Source organism: Mustelus asterias, chromosome 17 (assembly GCF_964213995.1).
Source record: "Mustelus asterias chromosome 17, sMusAst1.hap1.1, whole genome shotgun sequence".
NCBI lineage: Eukaryota > Metazoa > Chordata > Chondrichthyes > Carcharhiniformes > Triakidae > Mustelus > Mustelus asterias.
This window is the reverse complement of record NC_135817.1, coordinates 3,024,730-3,037,801: the sequence shown is the minus strand read 5'-3', so window position 1 is coordinate 3,037,801 and position 13,072 is coordinate 3,024,730. Positions and strand designations below refer to the sequence as shown.

General features: G+C 50.4%; 1 protein-coding gene across 1 annotated transcript in view; it reads left to right on the top strand.

Moving 5' to 3' along the window:
- The window catches only part of LOC144506283 (H(+)/Cl(-) exchange transporter 4), a 67,301-nt gene extending 54,630 nt beyond the window's left edge, over positions 1 to 12,671 (top strand). The window contains exons 9-12 of the mRNA XM_078232169.1: positions 1,752 to 1,938; positions 6,055 to 6,453; positions 7,689 to 7,905; positions 10,134 to 12,671. Of these exons, the coding sequence (XP_078088295.1) occupies positions 1,752 to 1,938; positions 6,055 to 6,453; positions 7,689 to 7,905; positions 10,134 to 10,224 (894 nt within the window). The 3' untranslated portion in view covers positions 10,225 to 12,671. The remainder of the gene's footprint in view (positions 1 to 1,751; positions 1,939 to 6,054; positions 6,454 to 7,688; positions 7,906 to 10,133) is intronic.
- Positions 12,672 to 13,072: the final 401 nt, after the last annotated feature.

The following is a 13,072-nucleotide window of genomic DNA, read 5'->3' as shown; positions in this document are numbered from 1 at the left end:
AGCAAAGAATATGGTGGGGGAGGAGCGCCATACTGAGCATGTACGAGGAAATCAGGTTTGATGGAGCTATCATCTGCTCCCAATTCACTAAAATAATTTATCGTACACATCGACTAGGGAACTCCCAATCTTAGCAGAAGCTCAGATGACCACAGAGGGACCTGGGTGTACAAGTCCACAGATCCTCACAGATGGAGAAGGTGGTCAAGAAGGCATATGGCATGCTTGCCTTTATTGGATGGGGCATAGAATATAAAAGTTGGCATATGATGTTGCAGCTGTGTAGAACGATGGTTAGGCCACATTTGGAATACTGCGTCCAGTTCTGGTCGCCACACTACCAGAAGGATGTGGAGGCTTTGGAGAGAGGACAGAAAAGGTTTACCAGGATGTTGCCTGGTATGGAGGGTCTTAGCTATGAGGAGAGATTGGGTAAACTGGGGATGTTCTCCCTGGAAAGACGGAGGATGAGGGGCGACCTAATAGAGGTGTATAAAATTATGAAGGGCATAGATAGGGTGAACAGTGGGAAGCTTTTTCCCAGGTCGGAGGTGAGGAACACAAGGGGTCACGGGTTCAAGGTGAGGGGGGCAAGGTTCAACACAGATGTCAGGGGGACGTATTTTACACAGAGGGTGGTGGGGGCCTGGAATGCACTGCCAAGCAAGGTGATTGAGGCGGACTCGCTGGGATCGTTTAAGACTTATCTAGATAGCCACATGAACAGACTGGGAATAGAGGGATACAAACAAATGGTCTAGTTGGGTACATGAGCGGCGCAGGCTTGGAGGGCCGAAGGGCCTGTTCCTGTGCTGTATTGTTCTTTGTTCTTTGACCACATCAGTTCTTCAAGTTTAATTCTTGTAGTTTACAATTCATTTCAATTTTTCCATTGCTCTGGATTTTCAAGATCCTTGCCCCTTCCCCCAACCCCCAACATTCCAGACACTTTAAAGATGTCAACCAGTGCCGTAGCCCCAGACACTACTGCACCTTTAAGAGGTCACATTAAAGGGATTACTGGACCCTGAAAAGTGACCAAGTGCCTTGGGGCTAAACTCAGGGGACTTCACCCGGATTGCAATTGGAGGGACAGGAGACCCAGAGTCACTGAAAGTGGCAACGCAGGTGGAGAAGGTAGTCAAGAAGGCATACGGCATGCTTGCCTTCATTGGCCGGGGCATTGAGTTTAAAACTTGGCAAGTCATGTTGCAGCTTTATAGAACCTTAGTTAGGCTGCACTTGGAATATAGTGTTCAATTCTGGTCACTATTAACTAGTTCGGCTAAGTGCATGGGGTTCCGGGGATAGGGCCTGGCTGGGATTGTGGTCAATACAGACTCGATGGGCCGAATGGCCTCCTTCTGCACTGTAGGAATCTATGATTAAGTGTCAACAGTGCCCTATGTTAGAGTAAAATTTATTTATTAGTCACAAGTAAGGCTTACATTAACACTGCAATGAAGTTACTGTGAAATTCCCCTAGGCGTCACAGTCTGGCGCCTATTCGGGTCAATGTATCTAACCAGCACGTCTCTCAGACTGTGGGAGGAAACCGGAGCACCCGAAGGAAACCCACGCAGACACGGGGAGAATGTGCGAACTCCACACAGACAGCGACCCAAGCCGGGAATCAAACCCGGGTCCCTGGCGCTGTGAGGCAGCAGTGCTAACCACTGTGCCACCGTGCCGTCCCACATGACACATGAAGGAGTGGATGGTGCCATATTTAATTCTCATTGTCCCTGCAGATGCCGTCGGGACTGTTTATCCCGAGCATGGCTGTCGGGGCGATTGCTGGCCGAATGGTGGGTATTGGTGTGGAGCAGATGGCCTATCATCACCATGACTGGTTCATCTTCAGGAGCTGGTGTAGGCCCGGTGCTGACTGCGTCACGCCCGGGCTGTATGCCATGGTCGGGGCTGCTGCGTGCCTTGGTGAGTAATTTACCCTTGACTTTTGTGCGAGAGAGAGAGAGAGATTGTTCTGCAGCAAAGCCAACGAGCTTCACATTCACATCTAACTTGAACATTGCTTTTATTTTATTGATCCCTTTCGGAATCTCTTGATTGCAATCTGAATGTTGGCCGATTTATTGGGCAGCACCGCTGAATCGTAGAGCAGCTTTCACCAGGTCTATTTTGAATTTGTGCGTCCAGGTATAGTTTACCTGGAGCTGGCCAGAAGCAGCCTCGGCTGGGAGCTCTCCCGAGTCAGAAGATTGCCGGTTCAAGTCCCACTCCCGAGGCTTGAAAGCACGTGGTCTAGGCTGACACTCCCAGCGCATCACTGGGGGAACATCACATTATCAGAGATGCCCTCTTCCAAAGTACAGTACAGCACAGGAATAGGCCATTCGGCCCACCAAGCTTGTGCCGACACATGACACCTTTCTCAGATAAAAACCTTTTGCCTCTACGTGGTCCCTCTGTCCACTGCCTATTCATGTATCTGTCTCTTAAACGTTGCTATTGTATCTGCTTCTACCACCTCCTCTGGCAGCGCAGTCGAGGCACTTACCACCCTATGTGTAAAAACCCTTGCCTCTCACATCTCCCTTTACCTTAAACTTATGTCCCCCAATAATTGGCATTTCTCCCTCTGGGGAAAAGATTCCGACTCTCCATTCTATCCATGTCCCTCAGAATCTTGTAGACTTCTATCAGGTCGCCCTTCAGCCTCCGGCCTTCAAGTGAAAACAAACCAAGTTTGTCCAATCTCCCCTCATAGCTAATACCCTCCAAACCAGGTAACATCCTGGTAAACCTTTTCTGTACCCTCTCCAAAGCCTCCATATCCTTCTGGTCGTGTGGTGACCAGAACTGTATGCAATATTCCGGATGGGACGTTAACCTGAGGCCTCATTTACCCTCCCAGGTGAACTAAAAAGATCCCTTGAAACTACTTGGAAGGGTAAGGACCATTCCTGATGCCCTTGACTGTCATCTATCTTCAGGCAGCATCAGAGAAACAGATCTGGTCCTTATCGCATTGCTAATTGTGGGAGCTTGCTGTGTATCAATTTCCTGCTGTGCCTCCTGAGGGAGTACAGTTCAAAAACACTCCGGGAATTGCAACACACTTTGACACACTCTGAGATTGTCACAGGTGCTATACGAATGCAGGTCTTTCCTGAGTGAGCGGGTCTCTCGGTACTACACTCCCTCAGTGCAGCACTCCCTCAGTACAGCACTCCCTCAGTACTACACTTCCTCAGTGCAGCACTCCCTTAGTGCGGCCCTCCCTCAGTGCAGCACTCACTCAGTGCAGCACTCGCTCAGTGCAGCACTCGCTCAGTGCGGCACTTCCTCTGTGCGGCACTCCCTCAGTGCGGCGCTCCCTCAGTGCAGTACCCCCTCAGTGCGGCACTCCCTCAGCACTACACTCCCTCAGTGCGGCACTCCCTCAGTGCGGCACCCCCTCAGTGCGGCACTCCCTCAGTGCAGCACTCCCTCAGTGCAGCACTCCCTCAGCACGGCACTCCCTCAGTGCAGCACTCCCTCAGCACGGCACTCCCTCAGCGCGGCACTCCCTCAGTGCGGCACTCCCTCAGCGCGGCACTCCCTCAGCGCGGCACTCCCTCAGTGCGGCACTCCCTCAGCACGGCACTCCCTCAGTGCGGCACTCCCTCAGTGCGGCACTCCCTCAGTGCGGCACTCCCTCAGTGCGGCACTCCCTCAGTGCGGCACTCCCTCAGTGTGGCACTCCCTCAGTGCGGCACTCCCTCAGTGCAGCACTCCCTCAGCACGGCACTCCCTCAGCGTGGCACTCCCTCAGCGCGGCACTCCCTCAGTCCGGCACTCCCTCAGCACGGCACTCCCTCAGTCCGGCACTCCCTCAGCACTGCACTCCCTCAGCGTGGCACTCCCTCAGTGTGGCACTCCCTCAGTGCGGCACTCCCTCAGTGTGGCACTCCCTCAGTGCAGCACTCCCTCAGCACAGCACTCCCTCAGCGCGGCACTCCCTCAGCGCGGCACTCCCTCAGTCCGGCACTCCCTCAGCACGGCACTCCCTCAGTCCGGCACTCCCTCAGCACTGCACTCCCTCAGCGTGGCACTCCCTCAGTGTGGCACTCCCTCAGCACGGCACTCCCTCAGCGTGGCACTCCCTCAGTGTGGCACTCCCTCAGCACGGCACTCCCCCAGCGCGGCACTCCCTCAGTCCGGCACTCCCTCAGCACTGCACTCCCTCAGTGCGGCACTCCCTCAGCACGGCACTCCCTCAGTGTGGCACTCCCTCAGTGTGGCACTCCCTCAGCACGGCACTCCCCCAGCGCGGCACTCCCTCAGTCCGGCACTCCCTCAGCACTGCACTCCCTCAGTGCGGCACTCCCTCAGCACGGCACTCCCTCAGTGTGGCACTCCCTCAGTGTGGCACTCCCTCAGCACGGCACTCCCTCAGTGCGGCACTCCCTCAGTGCGGCACTCCCTCAGTACTACACTGGAATTTCAGCCTGGATTACACTTCCATAACCCTCGATTCACAACCTTTTGATTGCAAGACAAGCGAGCTCGCACCAAGCAGCATCTAAACAATACAAGAACAGATTACATGAAGAGCATTCCAAAATCAAATGTAATATTGAGGCAAATAAAGAGATATTCAATCAGGTGACAGAAAGATATTCAAGGAAAGGCAGAAAGCAAGCTGGAGAGGCAGTGAAGTTTGAGGAGGGAATTCCGGAGCTTGGGGATCAGGCAACTGAAGGCCTGGCCACAAGTGACACAGTGATTAAACTCCAGGATGCTCAAGTGGTCCTGAGCTAGAGGAGTACCACAGGATTGTGTGGTTGATTACAGAGATGGGGAGCGATCAGGCCAAGGAGGGATTAGAAAATAGGCATAAAAATTTTAATATCAAAATCCTTCTTGACTGTATGTCGGTGAGTACAGCGGTCATAGGTGAACAGGACTTGGTGTAAGTTAAGATGTGGGCAGCTGAGACTTAGGTGACGTCAGGTTTACAGAGGGTAGAATGTGGGGGAGCAGCCGGGAATAGTCCCAAGTATTGAAATAGATTCACAATGGGAATATAAAGTTTATTTATCAGTTACAAGTAAGGCTTACATTAACTCTGCAATGGAGTTACTGTGAAATTTCCCTAGTCGCCGCACTCCGGCGCCTGTTCGGGTCAATGCACCCTAACCAGCACGTCTTTCAGACTGTGGGAGGAAACTGGAGCACCTGGAGGAAACCCACGCAGACACGGGGGGAACGTGCAAATTCCACACAGACAGTGACCCAAGCCGGGAATCGAACTCGGGTCCCTGGCGTTGTGAGGCAGCTGAGCTAACCACTGTGCCACCGCGCTGGCCCTATTGTGTAAACTCAACTATTTCAGTTGTGATATGAGAGATCGTAACTACTCCATCGTTAACAGCAACTTGCATTTACATAGCACCATTAATGGTAGCCATGATGTGGAGATGCCGGCGTTGGACTGGGATGGGCACAGTAAGAAGTCTCACGACACCAGGTTAAAGTCCGACAGGTTAACTCGGAATCATGAGCTTTCGGAGAGCTGCTCCTTCCTCACTTACCATCTGATGAAGGAGCAGCGCTCCGAAAGCTCGTGATTCCAAATAAACCTGCTGGACTTTAACCTGGTGTTGTGAGACTTCTTACTGTACCATTAATGGTGTAACTAATCGCAAGAGTGTAATCAGACAAAGGAATATTGACACCAAGCCACAAAAGAAGACAGGTAATTTGAAAATTGGGTGAAAAGATTGAAGAAATAGCTTTTACAATGCCTCAGAAAGGAGACAGAGAGGGAAGAGGAGCTCCAAAGGAGAGTTTAAACAGACAGTTGAAAACATGACCGGCAGCAGTGGAGTGAGGAAATTTGGGGAGAGCAGCGTGGGAGAAGTGCCGAGTTACATGGGGGGGGGTGCTACAGGTGAAAAGGTTTCAGAGATGGAAGAGAGATTTGAATACAAGGGTGAGAAATTGAAAGGATCCTGTGCCAGCCTTGCCACACTGCCACTAGTCTGAATCGTTTGAATCGAGAAGTTTCAAAGTGTCTCATTGTGCCTGTTGCCCTTCTTACTGCAGGTGGAGTCACTCGTATGACAGTGTCTCTGGTTGTGATCATGTTCGAGCTTACTGGGGGTTTGGAGTACATTGTCCCGTTAATGGCTGCAGCAGTGACCAGCAAGTGGGTGGCAGACGCCTTTGGGAAGGTGGGCATTTACGAAGCACACATACACTTGAACGGCTACCCTTTCCTGGATTCAAAGGATGAGTTCAGGCACAGGACACTGGCGACGGACGTCATGAGGCCGAGACGAACAGAGCCTCCGCTCTCGGTCCTGACCCAAGGCAGTATGACCGTGGAGGATGTGGAGACTCTGATTAAAGACACCGATTACAATGGCTTCCCTGTTGTGGTCACCAAGGAATCGGAGCGGCTGATTGGCTTTGTCCAGAGAAGGGATCTCATTCCTGCAATAAGTGAGTGGTTCAGCTAGGCAGCTGTTGCCTTGACGTTGCATCAATGGTTTGGTGTCAGGAATCAAAAATTTGCAGCGCACATGAAGTTGTGTTGATGGCAGCGTTGCTCAGTGTGAACCGACTGTGACACAATAGCGGGTACAAATAGGGGACTGAAATTGTTGACTAAATTACCGGGGGTCGGGGGGGGTGCTGGTGGAGGGGTTAGTGTGTGGCGTCAAAGGAAGGCTGTCCCAAATTGGTTCAACCCGTTGACGAATGGAATTGAGTATGGCGGACAGGAGGAACCCAGATTGGATGCTGGTTTGGGTAGAGTCACACATTGGGCGTGGGTGAAACTGGGGAAAGAATCAGTCTGGCTTCTTCATGGAATCATAGAATCCGACCATGCAGAAGGAGGCCATTCGGCCCATCGAGTCTGCACCGACCACAATCCCACCCAGGCCCTACCCCCATAACCCTATGCATTTATCCTAGCTAGTCCCCCTGACACTAAGGGGCAATTTAGCATGTCCGATCCACCTAACCCGCACATAGAATCATAGAATCATAGAAACCCTACAGTGCAGAAGGAGGCCATTCAGCCCATCGAGTCTGCACCGACCACTATCCCACCCAGGCCCTATCCCCACATATTTTACCTGCTAATCCCTCTAACCTACACATCCCAGGACTCTAAGGGGCAATTTTTTAACCTGGCCAATCAACCTAACCCGCACATCTTTGGACTGTGGGAGGAAACCGGAGCACCCGGAGGAAACCCGCGCAGACACGGGGAGAACGTGCAAACTCCACACAGACAGTGACCCAAGCCGGGAATCGAACCTGGGTCCCTGGCGCTGTGAGGCAGCAGCGCTGACCACTGTGCCACCTTGCCGTCCCACTCTTCTTCCCCCCTCTCCAATTCTGTCCCCTCCTCTCTGCTGGCAAGTGGGCATTTGTGAATTTGGGATGGCGGTGGGAGTGGGGTTGGTTATGATGCACCCATAGGACACTCGTGGTCTATGGGTGTATCATGGACCCATATGATTGCTGCCTCGGACTGTTGGCACTGAGGTATTAGACATTTGGTGATGCCCTTCGGAAAGGAGAGGAAAGGAGAACATTGTTTGGTGGTGGGCAGTGGGGAGAGGGGGTGTTGCGGTGTGTTGTGTGTGGAGGGGTGCATGACAAAATCAAAATTAAAGAACTAAAATTTTCCTCCTTCAATTTTTGATTTTTCCTATCTGCGTTAGAAAACGCAAGGAAGGTACAAGATGGAGTGGTCAGTAACTCCATTGTGTATTTCACTGAAGACCCCCCACCGTTGCTTGGTAACAGTCCCTGCCCACTCAAACTGCGGAGGATCCTCAATCTGAGTCCCTTCACGGTGACGGATCACACGCCCATGGAGACGGTGGTGGACATCTTTCGTAAGCTCGGCCTCCGACAATGTCTGGTCACTCGCAGTGGGTAAGTAGTTATTGACAAGCCGTAGTCAGTCTCAGTCAGTCTCCTGGCTTCTCCCAGAATATCCGTCTGCAACGAGACACAATGAGAAGGGTCTTTACTGATACCAAACCACGAGCATCATTGTCATCATAGAATCCCAACAGTGCAGAAGGAGGCCATTCGGCCCCTCGAGCCTGCACCGATCACAATCCCATCTATTCCCGTAACCCCACATATTTTCCCTGCTAACCCCTGACACTAGGGTCAATTTAGCATGGCCATTCCACCTAACCCGCATATTTTTGGACTGTGGGAGGAAACCGGAGCGCCCGAAGGAAACCCACGCAGACACGGGGAGAACGTGCAGACTCCACACGGACAGCGACCCAAGGCTGGAACTGAATCCAGCTTACATTAACACTGCAATGAAGTTACTGCGAAATTCCCCTAGTCGCCACACTCCGGTGCCTGTTTGAGTCAATGTACCCTAACCAGCGCGTTTTTCAGACTGTGGGAGGAAACCAGAGCACCCGGAGGAATCCCACACAGACAGTGACCCAAGCCGGGAACCGAACCCGGGTCCCTGGCGCTGTGAGGCAGCAGTGCTAACCACTGTGCCACCCCATATCAAATGTGGCTGGCCAGGAGTCTCTCTCGCTCTTATTGCCAGCCATTGGCGTGTATTGAAAGGACTTGCAGGTTGATACTCAACCTATTTGGCCACATTATGAACCCACCTTCCTTTGCCATCAGATCCTGGGGTGGGATTCGAACCTGGAGCTCCTGGCTCAGAGGCAGGGACACTACCCACTGCGTCACAGGACCTTCGTGGAACAAAATAGAGGTTTATGATATTTTCCAAACACCAACAACGTGCACTTATGTGGCACCTTTAATGGGGTGCAGCATCTCGAGGTGCTTACGGGAGTGTCATCAAACAACATTTGAGAGGTTGGGACAGATGTCCATGAGCTTGGTCAGAGAGAGATTGGGTTTAGGAACATCCTAAAGGAGGCGGGAGAAGGAGAGAGACACAGCAGGGAAGCAGTGACTGATGCTGATGTGATTGTGCGATTAAACTCCCTCTCGTCTTCTCAAACCCTTTGTTGGTATCAGAAGCCATTGGATTTCAGATGCTTGGAATGAGCTTTCCCTGTGGTCAGTCCCATGAAGCAATGCTGTTTTAAACCACACAGCTCAATTCAGAAATACCTTCTGAAATGGTGTGTCGTAGGATTGTACAGGGGTTGTGTCCAGACACATGGACAGATATCTTGGTGATGTTAAATTGAGGGATGAATGTTGGACAGAACACTGGGGAGAACTCTAATAAAGAAGCAAAGTACTGCAGCTGTTGGAAATGTGAAATAAGAACGAAAAACGCTGGAAATTTCTTATAGCGGGAAGAACTCTGCTGCTTTTGATCAAGAGAGTGCCACGGGATCTTTTACATCCACTTGTGTAGGCCGAGGGGGGTCACAGGTTGACATCTCCTCTGACAATGCGGTGCTCCCTCGGTACTGCACTGCAGTGTCTGTGTGTGTTCCTTGAACAGTAAAGGAATTCATGTCGTGAGCGGGCGGGTAAGTGGAGCTGAGTCCACGAAAAGATCAGCCATGATCTTATTGAATGGCGGCGCAGGCTCGAGGGACCAGACGGCCTACTCCTGCTCCTAGTTCTTATGTAAACTCGGGAGTGGGATTTGAACATGGCACTCAGAAGGGAGAGTGCTAGCATTCACAACAGCCTGCTGGTGCTTAGGCGAGAATGCACAGGAGTCCAGAGTTAAAGTCAGAGGTAGTGATGATGGGATAGCAATGATGCTGATAAGGGTGGATTGAATGTGGCGCATTGACAAGCTGTTATCTGAATGTGGAGATGGGGATAGCAAGTGCAATCCCAAGCTGTGTGAGGGTAGTGCATAAGAGGGTGTACTGGTGGTGCCCGTTTTGGTGGGAGTGAGGATCCAGGTGGTGTACTTGCCAGTTTCAAATAGTGTGCTGAAGTTGAAGGACACCATCAATGTTGTCATCAACAGTTCCTGAGGCCAATGCAGCATGGGTAGCAAACCCTGCATTGGCAATGCCTTTGCCAACACAAGCCCCCTGCGCAATGGCCCGCAGGAGAACACAAGGCTTTCTAACACCATCAGATCATTGTAACCTCTTCTATACCTTGACCCACATGGAAGCTCATCAGTTATTTTAATGTAATTATTACATGTCCTTTTTTCTTCCTTCTCCTTACAGACGTCTCCTGGGCATCTTAACTAAAAAGGACGTCCTGAGGCACATGGCGCAAATGGCGAACCAGGACCCCGAGTCCATTATGTTCAACTGACACCCAACGTGCCCACTGTGTCGGCCTTGCCCAGTTCTGGTTCCAGAGGGTGAAGGTGGCAAGGCTGAAGTCTCAGGACGTGGTGGCATTTGAGTGAACTGAATTCTGATCGCTCGATCAACAAGAGAAGCCGATTTGCCCAGGGCGTGGAGTGATCAGCGACGCACTGGAGGAAGAGATGAGGACAGACTCACCCATGGCCAGTTTGTTGTGTTCTTTCGGACCAGTGAAGCCAAAACCCTCAACTTTTTTGCCAGGTTGCATAACGTGGTCGATGATGCATCTGCTACCGTCATCTCAACTGCCCAGCTATGCCTGAGAACTGTGCCCACTAGGTGTAAAATAATAGAGATTAATAAATACATAGCATGTCGATATCGGTCAGTGATGGAACGGACTACAAGACATGAGCTACTGTTTGAGTCAAAATAGGGAATAATTCCAAAGTCTGTTTGTTCATGATTATCCCAGAAAATGTCAGTGTTAAAGACTTTTCCTTATTTCCCCATTGAGTTCAGAAGGTGAGGGCACCTGTGTAAGATTATATTGTATTTGCATCAACATGTCACACAGTTTTACAATATGGAAACTAGCACCTCAGTCCATAGCTCTATCCCGGTGTTTATTCTCCACCTGAACCTCTTCCCACTGTACTTCATTTGGCTGTATCAGCATGTCCTTCTCTTCCTTTCTCCCTCGTGTGTTCAGCTCCCTCTTAAACGTATCTGTGTGAACAAACACAGCCCTAGCCTGTGCAACCTCCCTTTTAGCACTGATATCATTGTAATGCATCTCCCTCCAAGGCTAATGTACCCTTCCTGGGAAAGCCCAGGGCTGCAAACAGTCACCAAAATCTTGCTGCCATTCACCACTGGTGCGATCTTACCGTCCTGCTGACGGCGCAGTCCTGCTGTGGGTTCCTGGTGGCGTGGTGTGCATTCAATGGGAAATCCTGTTGACAATGGCGGAACCGTAAGATCCTGCCTCCAGCGAGTGGTGCGTTGCCTCTCGCCGCCATGAAACACACCGCAGAGTGGGAGAAAAATCCTTCCCAACGTTCCAGATAGGATCGAACCAGAGTTTTATACAAATGCAGTATAACTTCCATCCCTTTGTATCCTAATCCTCATGAGATAAAGACGAGCATTTCATTAGCCTATTAACTTATGTGTAGAAATATATAGAACATTTGAGAGGAAAGATCCTGAATTTTGATTTGATTTGATTTATTATTGTCACATGTATTGGTGTGCAGTGAAAAGTATTCTTTCTTGTGTTGGGACGTCTTGTTGAAGTTGTACAAGGCACTAGTAAGGCCACACTTGGAATACTGTGTAGAGTTCTGGTCACCCTATTATAGAAAGGATATTATTAAACTAGAGAGAGTGCAGAAAAGATTTACTAGGATGTTACCGGGACTTGATGGTTTGAGTTGTAAGGAGAGGCTGGATAGACTGGGACTTTTTTCTCTGGAGCGTAGAAGGCTGAGGGGTGATCTTATAGAGGTCTATAAAATAATGAGGGGCACAGATCAGCTAGATAGTCAATATCTTTTCCCAAAGGTAGGGGAGTCTAAAACTAGAGGGCATAGGTTTAAGGTGAGAGTGGAGAGATACAAAAGTGTCCAGAGGGGCAATTTTTTCACACAGAGGGTGGTGAGTGTCTGGAACAAGCTGCCAGAGGCAGTAGTAGAGGCGGGTACAATATTGTCTTTTAAAACGCGTTTAGACAGTTACATGACTAAGATAGCTATCGAGGGATATGGGCCAAATGCGGGCAACTGGGACTAGATGATGAAGGGGATAGATAGAGTGAACGTTCAAAGACTATTTCCTCGGGTGGATGGAGCTATTACAAGGGGGCATAACTATAGGGTTCGTGGTGGGAGATACAGGACGGATATCAGAGGTAGGTTCTTTACGCAGAGAGTAGTTGGGGTGTGGAATGGACTGCCTGCAGTGATAGTGGAGTCAGACACTTTAGAAACATTTAAGCGGTTATTGGATAGGCACATGGAGCACACCAGGATGATAGGGAGTGGGATAGCTTGATCTTGGTTTCAGATAAAGCTCGGCACAACATCGTGGGCCGAAGGGCCTGTTCTGTGCTGTACTGTTCTATGTTCTATGTTCTAGCTTAGTCGTTAAGAAAAAAAGGGCGGCAAGGACCAGTTGGGCCGAAGGGCCTGTTTCCATGCTGTAAACCTCTATGGCTCTTTGACTCTATTGCATGCTATACAGACAAAGCATACCATTCATAGAGAAGGAAAGGAGAGAGTGCAGAATGTAGTGTTACAGTCATAGCTAGGGTGTAGAGAAAGATCACCTTAGTGCGAGGTAGGTCCATTCAAAAGTCTGATGGCAGCAGCGAAGTAGCTGTTCTTGAGATATCTGTGCTCAGAGAATTCCTCATTGTGCCAAGTGGTAAGTTTTACAATCTACTGCTGGTGACGCAGACCTTGATGGGGTTAGGATGAGGTGGGTAGGGGAGGGGGGGGGGCGATCGATGGTGTCAGGACCCTTAGGGTTTTCACAAACAAATGGGTGGGAAATCTTGCATCAAGTGATCCCATTATGTGAAGCTTTGGGAGGTAAAGTGGATAGCTCAGTGCTTAACGTACAGACTGAGGACGTGTCAGTCATTTTATTGCAGCTTAAAGTTTAGAGTTTCTTTATTAGTGTCACAAGTAGTCTTACATTAACACTGCAATGAAGTTACTGTGAAAACCCTCTAATCGCCACACTCCGGTGCCTGTTCAGGTACACTGAGGGAGAATTTAGCACGGCCAATGCACGTCTTTCTGACTGCGGGAGGAAACCGGAGCACCCGGAGGAAACCCGTGTAGACA